At 51.1% G+C, this 12402-nt stretch overlaps 1 protein-coding gene across 2 annotated transcripts; it reads left to right on the top strand.

Moving 5' to 3' along the window:
- Positions 1 to 466: 466 nt before the first annotated feature.
- On the top strand, positions 467 to 2999 carry LOC136295286 (transcription cofactor HES-6-like). Of its 2 annotated transcripts, none has more exons than XM_066193777.1 (4): positions 467 to 1137; positions 1527 to 1622; positions 1780 to 1855; positions 2250 to 2999. In XM_066193777.1, the coding sequence occupies exons 1-4, from the start codon at positions 1078 to 1080 to the stop codon at positions 2693 to 2695; spliced, it is 678 nt and encodes a 225-aa protein (XP_066049874.1). In that variant the 5' UTR covers positions 467 to 1077; the 3' UTR covers positions 2696 to 2999. The 2 variants fall into 2 exon arrangements, with proteins under 2 accessions (XP_066049874.1, XP_066049873.1); XM_066193776.1 differs by having other exon boundaries at positions 470 to 1137; positions 1777 to 1855.
- Positions 3000 to 12402: the final 9403 nt, after the last annotated feature.

Here is a 12402-nt window from a genome sequence, read left to right as displayed (position 1 = left end):
TTAGCAAAGGAGCTTCAGAAAGCAAATGTAAAGTCATGAAAAATGCCTTCATACTCTCCCCCAAGCCAGGCAGAAGTGAGGAAGTATAAAAGTGCATCCTCAGCCCGCACCAAGCCTCCTCAAAAGGCCCCTCTTCTGCCGCACCAGCATTCCAGAGGAGCAAACAGACAAACCCCCTTCTTCACAAAGCCACCCAAGCCTTGCAGCATGGGGGAGAAAAAAATCAAAGTCAAGCTCCCACGGGACTGACTCAGCTCTAGGTTTGTTTGCATCCTCAATACCCTGTAAATTTAATATTAAATGCTGCAGAGTGGCCAAAAGCTAGACGAGTTACATATTTCCTACATCCACCCAGGTGCAACAGATAATTCAGGTTCCCAGGAGGTAAATAAATTTCCCATGTTTTCCCTAGAGGATTTCTGTGATGGAAACAACCTTCCTTTGGGTGGCTGCTGTCAACAGTTTTTAATCGATCATCATTTCCTTGTAATAATAATCCCTGGGAGCAGGAACTCCTGGCTGAAGCACTCTATTATTAAATTAAGAGGCTGTTACAATGATGTGAAACTGCTGGGGTCAGGTTAGCAGGTAAAAATAGGCATCGCTTCAAGGAGATAGAGGAGAAAAAGATGAGTAGAAGGCATTTTCCCAGGTGTAATTCAACCGCTTCCCGGCTATTGTGTCCCTCCCTGGGAATCTGTGCAAATTGAACGACGAGCTGTGCAAGCTGCTCCGAGCGCGCCCATTTTCCTTCCCTTCTTCCCGAACAAAAGATCCCTCCAAAGCCCAGCGTCGGAGGCTGGACATCTGTCGCCGTTTGGGGGGGCCGGCGTGGTCATTGAAAAGAGGCAGTGACCTGTCAGCTTTGATTGATGGCCACAAACCTCCGGGCTCGACCCCTCGTGTGGGAAAAGAAGTCCCGCCAAGGAAAGTTGCCTTTCAGATGCTAATTCGGGGTTATAAATACAGCCGAGGAGCAGCAAAGAGCCCATCTGGAAGGGGAGCGAGCCACTGCCCGAGTGCTCCCATCCCGTCCCATCCCGTCCCGCCGGAGCCGGGCCGGCTGCCTGGAGCAGGATGACGGCCGCGGCCACCAGCGGCACGCACAAGGCGGCCAGCACCAAGGAGGAGAGGAAGGTAAGTGTCCCCTGCCCTGGGCGTGGGAACGACGGGTGGCAGGCCACCGCTTCCACGACACAGAAAGAGGACAACGCTTTTTCTCCTATTTGCTCTGAATTTAACTCGTGCGGGTGTTTTCCTGCTTCCCTTCTATGCCTTCTCTCTTTTTAGATCGGGTGAAATGAGTTTCTCTGTTTGAGATGATTGGAAGTGGGAGAAGGGAGAGGTGATGCCACCTCAGGGACGGGCCGTGGCTGGAGCTGGCACACACTCCATCCCTGCTGAGCGCTGTGCCACCCGGCACCGGCTTCATACAGGGGACGGGGGTCTCTGGCCTTGCTGAACTGCAGCAGGGAGAGGAAATGAAAATATCAACGGCATTCTTTCCTGCTCCTTTTCTTTGCCAGTTAAGAAAACCCCTCATTGAGCGGAAGCGAAGGGAAAGGATTAATAACTGCTTAGACCAGCTGAAGGAGACTGTTGTGGGTGCATTTCACCTGGATGTAAGTGCTCATTTTATGCTGCTTTTTGTCCTTTTGCTTGTGGGATATTGGCTTGGGGGGAAGGGGGGAAAAAGGAAAATGCCTCATCTTTAGAGAGACTGGGCATGGTTCAAACCCTTCTTTGCCTCTGACTGCTGCACTCTTTCCTCATCAGCAGTCTAAGCTGGAAAAGGCAGACATCCTGGAAATGACAGTGAAGCACCTCCAGAACATCCAGAGCAGCAAGATGATGGGTGAGTGCCTGCTCCGTTACGGTGTTCCCAGTCCCCTGCCCTGTGCCCGGTCCCTTTCCCGATGCCAGCAGGTTCGATTCACCGGCAGCCTGGCACAAGCATCTTTCAAACCAGCCGAGGCCCGGGCTGCTGCCGGGGTTTGGCTTTCTCCACTAGATGGGGAGATGGAGCTGGCCGCTGGTTAATCCGCGGAAGGCGTTTGTTCCTTCCAGAGCCCAGCCCTGCTTCTTCTGGCGCAGTTTCGCCTCGGCGGCGGGCAGCAGGGCACAGGAATCACCCTGCTCGCCTTCCCCCCGCAAACAAAGCATCTCGTGAAGCCCGGTGGCCTCAGCAGTGACCACCCCGGTCACTGTCACCCGCTCACCACCTCCCCTCCGTGTCCTGTCCCCCGCAGCTGACTCCAAGGTGGGTCTGGAGGCCCAGCAGAGGTACAGCACCGGCTACATCCAGTGCATGCACGAGGTGCACAACCTGCTGCTCACCTGCGAGTGGATGGACAAGACCCTCGGGGCGCGCCTCCTGAACCACTTGCTCAAATCCCTGCCCAGGTCTGGGGAAGACACCTGCAAAGCTGCACTGAGGTCTCTGAGCCCGGCTCAGCAGCCTCTCCTGATGCAGAAACGTCCCCTGAGCCCTAAGGGCAGCGCTCGAGGCACAAACCCGTCACAGGAGCGCCTCTACCCTGCCGTCAACAAGCAAGCTTCCAAAAATTCTTTCCAGGTGCCCTCGCTGTCGGTTTTCAACCAGGCTGATGCTGCACCTCCCAAACAGGTTCTGCAGCCAAATTTTTCCCATAACAACCCCAGAATGGGGTCATTAGATATGTGGAGACCGTGGTAAAGTGTGTTTTCGATTTTTGTCCTAACCTTAGACACTCTTACTTATGTATCTTATAGATATGTTTCTTTAAAACACTTGTGGAGCAAATCTGTTCCTGTAGGTGTACTAAAGACCTGGGTACTTCAAGCCGAAGTAAACCTACGTGTAGCCTGCATTGTAGAAGGCTGCTATTATTTTTTTTTATTTATTTAATACATCTAAATTATTGTATAGAATCCCCCTTTAGTGTATAATAATTGTATCGTTTTCTTGTCTTACGTTTAAAATAATTAACTTTCTATCAATAAAAAACACGAAACAACAAGCAACGGCCCTCTCTGGCATCAAATTTACCTTTCAGATCTCACATAAGCCATTGAGATCCCTTTGTTGGATAAAAGGGTAAGCGACTGGTCTCTTCTGCTTTGTATTTTTATTATTATCCCTGTGCAGTGTAGGAGATTCCAGAGTTGAGTCCTGTATAAATGCTGCAATGATTAGGAGGGGGAAAAAAAGAGAGAGAAAAAGGGAGATACTTGGTCTGGACTTTTTAGGCTGTTCAGAAATGCTCTCTGGGTTGCTCCCTCTGGCTGTGCTGTTCCCAGCCACGCAGACATCCTGACATTGCTCTTAAGCTTGTGAGGACGTGTGTGTGTGTATATATGCATATATATGCGTGTTACATATAGTCATATTTAGGGATTTTTTTTCTTAGTTTGTTTCCGTAACTAAAAGTTCTAAATAAACCTTTTGAAGATAACGACTGCCATTTCTCCCAGCCTTGTCCCACGTGCTCTGAATAAAGAGTGTTTGAGCATCTTCGTTTGTTTGCTTCTTTCACAAACAGTTTTTCCTCGATGCAGCTGAAAGAGCTGGTTTGGGGTTTGCCCCTGATACCTTGTAGGAAAACAGCGTTCACCACACACACGGACAGCATTGCCTGCATCACAGGAACACTTCAAAAGTTACGAAGGAAAAAGGGAGTTGGGTTTATCAGCCTGGATCGATGCTTTAGCTTTTACTTATTACTGAATCACAAAGATCAGCTAGAGGACAGAAGGTAAAATTCCCTGCGAATTGGACCGAGGAGACCGAGACAAATCTGCTCGCTTGCCGGCAACACTTGGTGCCCGTTTTTCATCTCAAAGGCAGTTAAAAGTTGCTCACAGCAGAAATAAAAGAGCAGGGAGCTCTTAAACAAACACGGCGCATACTAATGAATGGCCCCGCGCTTCAGCGGGGCTCATTATGCAGCGAGATCTATTTGATGAGGCGCTGAAGGAGTGAAAACCAGCACCTCCGGGTTTAGCTTCTTTTTCTGTGAAGCTTTCCCTTTTTTCCAGCCCTCTCGAAGAGCCATTAGGAGCAGTGGCATGAGGGTGGTAGGAGAAACAACTGGCCTACACCTGGTTGCAAAGAGGCCGGGCAGGTCAGGTGTCAGGTAAAGACACAGAATTGCACAGATCAAGAATTGCACAAACCTCAACCTCAGTTTCCACCCTTTGCCTGAAAATGAAGACTTCCCCCTTTACTGATGGGGCCCTTTGGAGTGATCACCAATTTGAAAAATACTCATCATAGTCGTCATCATCATCGTCATCCCACTGCAAAGGTCCGGAGGACGGTGGGAGGTGGGGCCACCCCAAGCAAACCACGGCAGAGAAGCACACAGAACACTCATGGGTAGAGAAAACCAATCAGGCAAAGAAAAGTGCAAAATCCGGGCAGAAAAAAAAGACATTAAAGGTCTTCCCAGTTTACTCTCACAAATACTGCTGAGTTTAGATAAAAACCCATCCCACGTGAGCGCCCACAGCTGCACCCAGCAGAGGAACCTGCACTGCACACCGGTGTGAGCAGCAAGGAGAGCAGCTCCCTGCCCCAGATCGGGCCTGAAGGGCTCTTTTGCTTCTACATGGTGTCAGCAATGCATCTCATGGCACTCGTGGCCACCTTATTGCTATGCTGGCAGAGACTGAGATGAAAATATTTTACTACAGTTTGACAGCATCATCTTAAAAACACACATTCCCTCTAAAAGCTGTAAATCCCCAGTGACTGTAATTATTAGCTATGGTTACTGTGCTGAAAGGGGATCAGCAGGGAATATCTATTTCCCACTATCTCTGCTTGTTTATTTTGTGTCTTTGAAAATACTTTGTGGTTAGTGAGTTTTATTATTTCCTGCTTCCAATCAGTAAGGGCTTTTTTGTTTCTGTTGTGGGTGTGGAGGGAAGGGTCAGATCACAGCTGGTGAGAGAGATTTAAAAATAGGAAAGTGACACTGCAATACTTGGCCAACAATCTCCAGTAACAGTTTTAGTACAAGACACTCATTTTTCACTGCCTTCATTTCAAACCAAGGGTGACCTTTTATATGATCTCTTTGTCCTTTATCCAACCTGTACTGCAGGAATCCATTGCAAGTCACTAGTTTTCAGTAAAAAAAAACCAAGACGTTTCTTCAAAAAGGCAGAGGATTACTCACAGCACTTCAAATACACTAATTTCAGCTTCTAATTATATTTGACAAAGGAACTCCGTATTTACTTCAAATCCATTTGGTTTCACCAGAGCCAGGACTGTACGAGAGCAAGAACACTTTGCTCTTCAATGTAAGCACCTCCCCACCGACAACCGCGAAATGCATTGTCAGCTGTTATCATCTTCTCCCCAGGAGAAGGAGCAGAGCAGGGCAGACCAGGGCAGAGTGGAGAGCACAGTCCTTGGCAGCTGCTGATGGGAGCTGCCCTCATACAGGCTCTGGACACAGCAGCAGAGCCCAGGCAGATGCTGCTCCCACATCTGCAGCAGGCACCAGTGGCACCGGTGTCTCTGGAGTGCCAGAGGTGCCACAGCACAGCCCAGGGATGGATCCCCAGCACCCAGACCAGGCTGCGCCCCCGCTCCCAGTGGGACTGTGTTCCCAAGGCCCAGACAGGGTTTGGAGGCACAGACACCTCACGTGCAGGCTGAAAACAGCCAACACAAGCACCCAGACCAGTTTCCTGGGCTTCAGACGTGGCCAGACAGACTTGTTTGCTGGATGCATCACATCTCCGCAGCACATGCAGGGCTGGGACAGCAGCAGAGCTGGGCTTTGTCCCCTGCCAAAGTGCTGTTCTCGGCCTGTATTTGTGAATGGAGAATGAAAAAGCAGAGCGCAGTTGCTGGGTACACAAGGATGTGCAGAAGGCTGGACCCGAGCCTCAGGACCCTCATACGCCTCCAATACAAAGCAATTACTGATCTTTATAGCAACATAAGCCCAGCTGGACAAAACACCCACATGCACAACAGTCCCTTTTATATAAACTTCACTCCCAGACTGCTCTCATGGAAACCAAGAGGAAAACTCTCACTTATTTCTCAGAAAACAGGACCAAACCCTTTCCCACTAGGCATATACAGAGCTTTATCAGTATGTAAGAAAACCTGGGGCCCTGCCGTGCTGTCTTCTCCCAGACACACACAACCCCTGGGGCCCCTGAGCAGCCTTGCCCTTTCCCTTACTCCTCCTTCCAGCCTAAGGCGACCACAGCCACCCTCAGTGACAAGGCCAAAATGCTTTAGGGATTTAGAGTGGTGCTGAGCCCCTGCAATCACTGCCTCAGTGGGCTGAGCACAGCACAGAAAAAGGGAACAGGAGCTGTATTCTGCACTTGACCTCTTTGCTGAGTGCTCACTTTGGCAAAAAGGAGACTCTGTGCTGCCAGTGTGACCTCTCCAGGGGGTCTGGAGGGGCTCCTGATCCTCTGCACTCCCAAGCAAGCAGCCTTGCAAAACCCCATGCAAGGGCAATTCAGATGTTTTCAACCTGCTTTGAACCGCGCTGCCATGGCTGTGAGTGCTTGCAGATCACAGGTAGAAGGGATCCTCTTGGGAGGAAAGTGAAAACGAACCCACCATCAGCAGAACACCAAAGACTTCACTTTCCCTTTAAATATGTCATTATCCCACAGCTTCCAGAGTGCATTCCTGTCTTAGAGAGACATGCTCACATTTCATCTCATGAGAATCAGTGTTGTGTTGAGGACCTAACCCAAAGTCTGTCACATTTTTCAGAGCTTTCACATACTCACATACGGCAGCAGAAGCTGAAGCCAGCCCCTGGGTCTGTTCTGCACTGCTGAGATATTTCCCCTCTAAGTCAAAGTCCTGGTGAGAACATGTCTTGAGGCCTCACCATGGACCTACCAGAGCCTTGAACTCTTTGCTCTGAGACTCTCCTATGGCTCCTGCATTAGGTAGCATAAATTGCATAAATCCTACCACATATTTGGAATTAAAAAAGTGTATTAGAATATTTTCATCAAGTTTTCCATGACTAACACCACCAAGCAAATGGACTTCTTCAATCAATCCCACATCTGCTGCCACAAAGAGATTGGGTCCTCTGGAAACAGCTCAAAGGGCTCTTTTTCAGGGCTGAAGGACTGTCCATTCTGCTCTGCAAAATGCCATTGAGGAGAAACAGGAATGATGCCTCCTCTCCAGGGTCCCTTCCCAAGGAGGCATGGGGAAATGGCAGCACAGAAGCTTTAGTGGCTATTGGAAAGCTGCTTAGCAGGGAATGACTTCCTGGGGTAAGAGAAACCACTGCCAAGTTGGCCCTTCCTTTACTAGGAGTTCTTCCAAACCCCCTCCTCTCTGCCTTTTCCCCTCCCCAGCCTCCTCCTCCTCCTTCTCTGTCACAGCAGCAGGAGTCTGTTGTAGGACCATTTCTCACTCCAACTGACATACCCTGAAAGTGGCTAACTGGCAGCCCCAGAGGCACCTTCCCATCTCTGCACCATCTCCCACTGCTCGAGCTGTTTCTCTTCCACACAGTTGAGAAGAGCAAATGTTAGTCAGGATGGTGAAGTGAGGCAGGGGAGTCATGGCTGAGCTCCTAGGCAGCAGCTCCAAAAACAAGGGCAGAGTATCCCTGTGTGGGAGCTGGGACTTTCCTGGGTCCCTCTGGACTGTGGGAAGAAACCACTCAGGAGCAACCATGTAACCTCAAACCTCTCTGTCCCCTGCCCTACCCTCCCTTAGCCTACGTGGGTATTACAGCACAAAGCTCTTTAAAATATGTACTCTTTCCACTGGAGAGGCTGTGAGAACAAACAATCCACATGGGATAGCAATCACATCACCTCATGTACTCCTCAGGAGTGCTGAGATGTTATTTGATAGGTGTGATAGAAGAGCAGTCCGGTCACTGAACGCAATGAAAGCAATATCTGCACAGACAGGTTCTCCAGACCAGAGACGATCTGTAAAAATACTCTGGACTAAAGGAGACCAGTGGCTCCTGGCACCTCCCATGGTTTGGCACTGTCCTCGTCAAAGCACCCCTTAGAAAACCTCTGCAGGAGTCCAGGGCTTGGTCCTGCCTTGACCATAAGAATCCATGAGCAGAGAGCACTTTCCACCCCAGAGCCAGGACACCAGAGGAGAGCCCTGAGCCTACCAGCACACTGACCTCAGCCACAGCCTTGGCCTTGGTGTCAGTAGCCCCCTGGCTCTCCAGAGCAGATGCAGTTTCAGCAGCACAGAGTGGGGCAGCTGCTCTTGTTTTAGTCCCAGCTCTCACCTCCACCTGCTCTGCACCTAAATTTTTCCAGCCTCCTGCTTGGGGGTAATGACTGTATTCATCTCAGAGATCTCTAGATGAAAAGCACCACCAAGATGCCACGGATTACACAGATTAAAGAGATGAGGCAGGACTTGAAAAGCACCTCTTCAACCGACTGTCATATGAATCACTTCTCCAGTCTTCCCCACTCCAGCACTTGCCTCTTCCCTGTCCCTCTGTGCAAACACACCTTTGCTGCCACTGGAGCCTTTCCCCAGGGCAGGCAGTGCCTGGCCCAACCTCCCCACTGCTCCCAGCCTTCTCCAAGTCACATTCCCCACCAGGCATGGCACACCCAACTGCTCTCCTGCCATTCTGCCCTTGTGTTGGCAATGGTTCTGCCAACCCAGATCTCCCTACCCGGCCCAAACTGCCCAGCTCACTCGGTGCACAGCACCAGCCTTGTCTGAACTCACCCCACTGATGAGGGGCATGTGCCCCCCAGACCAGGCATTGCTTATCCTCCAACAGCAAACACAAGGGTTACATGAAAGCACTTAGCTGTGCTTGGGAAGATTAGTTTGTGGCTGGGAAATGCCCTGGTTTTGAGGAGTGACCCTCTGTTGCTTTCATGAGAGGTTTTTTCCCATGCTGCCCCCTTATCAACCGGCTGGGAAGGGATGTCCCTATCCAAGTTGCAGGCTCTGCCCCTTCCTGCTGGAGGTGGTTCCTGACCACTCCAGGCACCAGTGATTCATGCAGGAAGCGTGTGGGTTGAGATGATACCCCAGTTTGACAAGGAGGAGCGGGAAACTTTGGCACTGAGCCTGACAAGAGCCGCTCTCTGTTCCAGCTGTTCCTCCAACAGCTGCAGGGAATCTGGCACTGCTCTGAGCACTCACCAGGTGCTTCTGCTGCCCTGCCCAGGTCAGTGGCAGCTGAGGGACATAGCCTGAAGGTGGTGAGCTTGGAAGTGCTCCTGGCGGTATTGCCTGGCCCAATGCATCTCCTGGTCAGGCTGCCCAGCCCAGTGCAGCACAACCAGGGCACAGCAGCCAGCGAGGTGCTGCCGCTCTACCTCTACCAGCAAAACACTCCCATGCCAGTGCCCACGCCCTGGTCTTCTGCAGCAGACGTGCTTCTGCAGCTGCAGAAGGCAGCAGGGGCCTTCCAGGGTGTCCCAGGATGGCTGTCATCACTTTCCAGATCACAGGGACCCCATGGAATATCCAGCATCTGCTCTGATGGAGGGCTCAGCAAGAAGTGGAGGAAGAAAACCATCCTGGCCATTCTCTCAAACACCTACTGTGTAAAATCGCAGCCAATGTTCTCCTGATGGCCCATGCTGACCCCACCACTAAGGGGGGATCCTCGACCCTCACCCTGGTGGAGCAAAGCCTGCAAACACTTCAGCACAGGCCAGGCTGCAGCTGCAGATGTGGCACAGAAGCAAGGTGACCTGTGGTCCCTGGAGAGCTAAACTTCAACACCCACTTGAGGCCACTACTCACCAAGGGCTCAAGGTCACATCAGCTCAAGGGCAGTGCCTACATAAGCAAACAGTTGTGTGATAGAGGAGATCAGCTGCCTGAAGCACTTGGTTTTGAGTCTCCGACACCTACCCATGTGTGCTGCTCCAGGATGGCACTTCCAGCTAGGCTGAATCTCCTGGACCAAGCCCCTAGACATCCATGTCATTGCCAGCTGTCCAGAGGACCAGCTGCTGCTTTCATCCACCACATCCTCCTCCACAGCTGGAGAACATCTGGTGCAAGCTCAGGCAGAACTTCTGATCTGGTTTTCACCAAAATGAACCCAGTTTGTAGGCAAAAAACTGTACCACCAACTCATGGAGTGTGCAGAGTGAGGACAACGAGGAAATTTGCTTCAAAACCACACGGCTGCTCCAAAATGAAACACCAGGAGAGTTAGAGCCTATGATCTCTCAACTCCCACTGGTTCTGGAGGGAAATATGGCTACCCCAGATGGAGTCTAAAGTGTTTCCATAAGCTTCTGGTTTCACGGCTTCAATCCCAGCCCCTCGGGGGGGATTTTACACACCTTTCACCTTTCATCCAGCTGTCTGTGTCTGTATCCAGCTCCTGGCATGCACATCAGAGGGGCCTCGCCCAGCGTGCAGACAGCTCTCCTGCCCTGAACCCAGGGTGGGCAGCGCTCCAGCCGCGTGCGGAGAGCCAGCCCACAGTGTTCCTGCGGAGGCAAGTCTGAGCAGGAGGGCTCTGCCTACCCAGGGCACACCCCTCTGTGCAGGGCCACTGGGCAAACACTCCTGGGATGGTTTTGGGTAGTGGCCACCTGCCATCAGCTGGTTGGGTGCCATGGCCACCTCCACAGCCGTGCCCCTGGCCAGGGAGCGTCCCCAGAGAGCAGGGACAGCTCGAGGCAGCCAGCAGCAGAACACCCAGGGCACAGGAGCCAACAGGGGCTGCCCCTCGGCCAGGCCAACTGCTGCCAGCTTGAGAGGACAAACTTCTCCATTGACATGGGAAATGCTGGTTTTGGTGCTGTCATCAACCAAAGAGGAAATACTGAGAGTAAAATGAACCACCAGGAGAGCAGGTACACCAGCTGTGTGTTCTAGAACGAGAGGAGGTTCACTCCAGCATCAATGTCTCTACCATTCCCAACCGAAGGTCCTTCCACAGCTGGGACAGAAACCACAGCAAAGTGGACAGGAACCAGCTCCTCAAAGGCAAGATGTCCTTGTCCCAGAGGTCTTTCATAGCTCCAGCAATACTCTTTTCAGCCTCGTCACCTCTTCACAGGGAGCTAAAAGGCTGAGGAGGAGTGGAGTCTGGCTGCCTCAGAGGCACGAAGTATCCATGGCTGAAGTGAGTTCCAGATGCCTCTAGTGCTGTGTGATGCTGGGCTGACCCGGGGACTGTGCTCACCAATGCTACACTGCTGCCACCTGGGAAAATTCCTTCAAATATATGTGAAAACCCCTCTCAATAAACACGTGAAGGGAATACACACTCATTCTCAGGAGGCTGCAGTAATTCAACAATGTTTTTTTTGGCCCATCATATATATATCCATATGTGTGCATGTGTAAATACATAAATATATATGCATATATATGGGTGTGCATATATTTAAACATACACATAAAGAAATATCTGTAAGACTTCTTGGGGAACAGAAAGATAAGGAAGCAGCAAAACATGAGGAGCCTAAAGCCAGTAAACAAAATAATTGCTTCTCTGAGAGCTTCCCTACATTTTTCCACAATAAAGTCAACACCACCAGGGCAGAAGAACCAGCCCAAAGCAGCAGTGAAACCTGCACCAGCGGAGCAGAGACAAACAACCACAGACAGGGAAGTGAAGTGCATAAGGCAAGCAGCAAATTGGCTTGTACACGCTGCCAACAGAGTCCTACTGTGGCATTTTCCGAGTTCTGATTCCCAGGTATTGTGAAGAAATCACGGCTCAGCTCCTGGTGCGCCACATGGACATAGTGCAGAGACAGGGAGCCTGGCACAGGGGGAGACAGGGAAAAATCATCTTGGGCTTCCAAAGAGTTACTGCACTCACAGGCAGGACAAAATGGTTTCCAAGATCATACAGCGGGTGTGCTGTGGAGAAGGGGCCTCCTTTTTTGAAGGGACGTTTCAGAGATGCGAGAGCCATAGAACCACCAGTTTCAGGACAAAGAAGGATAGAAATGCTAATTATTTCCATGCTCCCCTCTTTCTCCAGCTCCCTCAAGACCATCAGCTCCTCTTCAGCATCCCCCTCTCCCCAGCTCCATAAAGGTAATTTCAGAAGGTTATTCCTAGAGACAGCACGGTGTGTGCACACTGAATGAAGGCTACGCTGCATTCCTCCTGGGGAGATCAGGAGGTGAGGGGAGGAATTCTTTCCCCTGCGTGTCTGTGCATGACCCAGACCCAAAGAGCCGTAGTGTGTGACTGGCAGCTCCCCAGCAGATGACTCTGAAGTGTTTGAATGCAAGTCAAGGTGGTAGAAATGGTCAGGCAAAAGGTTTTCCTCTAACCAACCCGTTCAGAGCCCCAGGGCACAGCAAGAGCCCAGGGCACAGCCCCATTTGAGGCTCCCTGCCTGCTTGGGGACCTGGGTTTTACACAGAGCTCAGGCTTTGAGTGCTGAAATAGCTCACATTGGGGTGCCCTGAGGGAAAACC

The sequence above is a fragment of the Chamaea fasciata genome, unplaced genomic scaffold (genome assembly GCF_029207755.1).
Source record: "Chamaea fasciata isolate MVZ Bird 193981 ecotype frontalis unplaced genomic scaffold, bChaFas1.0.hap1 SCAF_11, whole genome shotgun sequence".
Classification (NCBI taxonomy): Eukaryota; Metazoa; Chordata; class Aves; order Passeriformes; family Sylviidae; genus Chamaea; species Chamaea fasciata.
The sequence above is the reverse complement of the archived record's forward strand: the minus strand, read 5'-3'. Positions and strand labels throughout refer to the sequence as shown.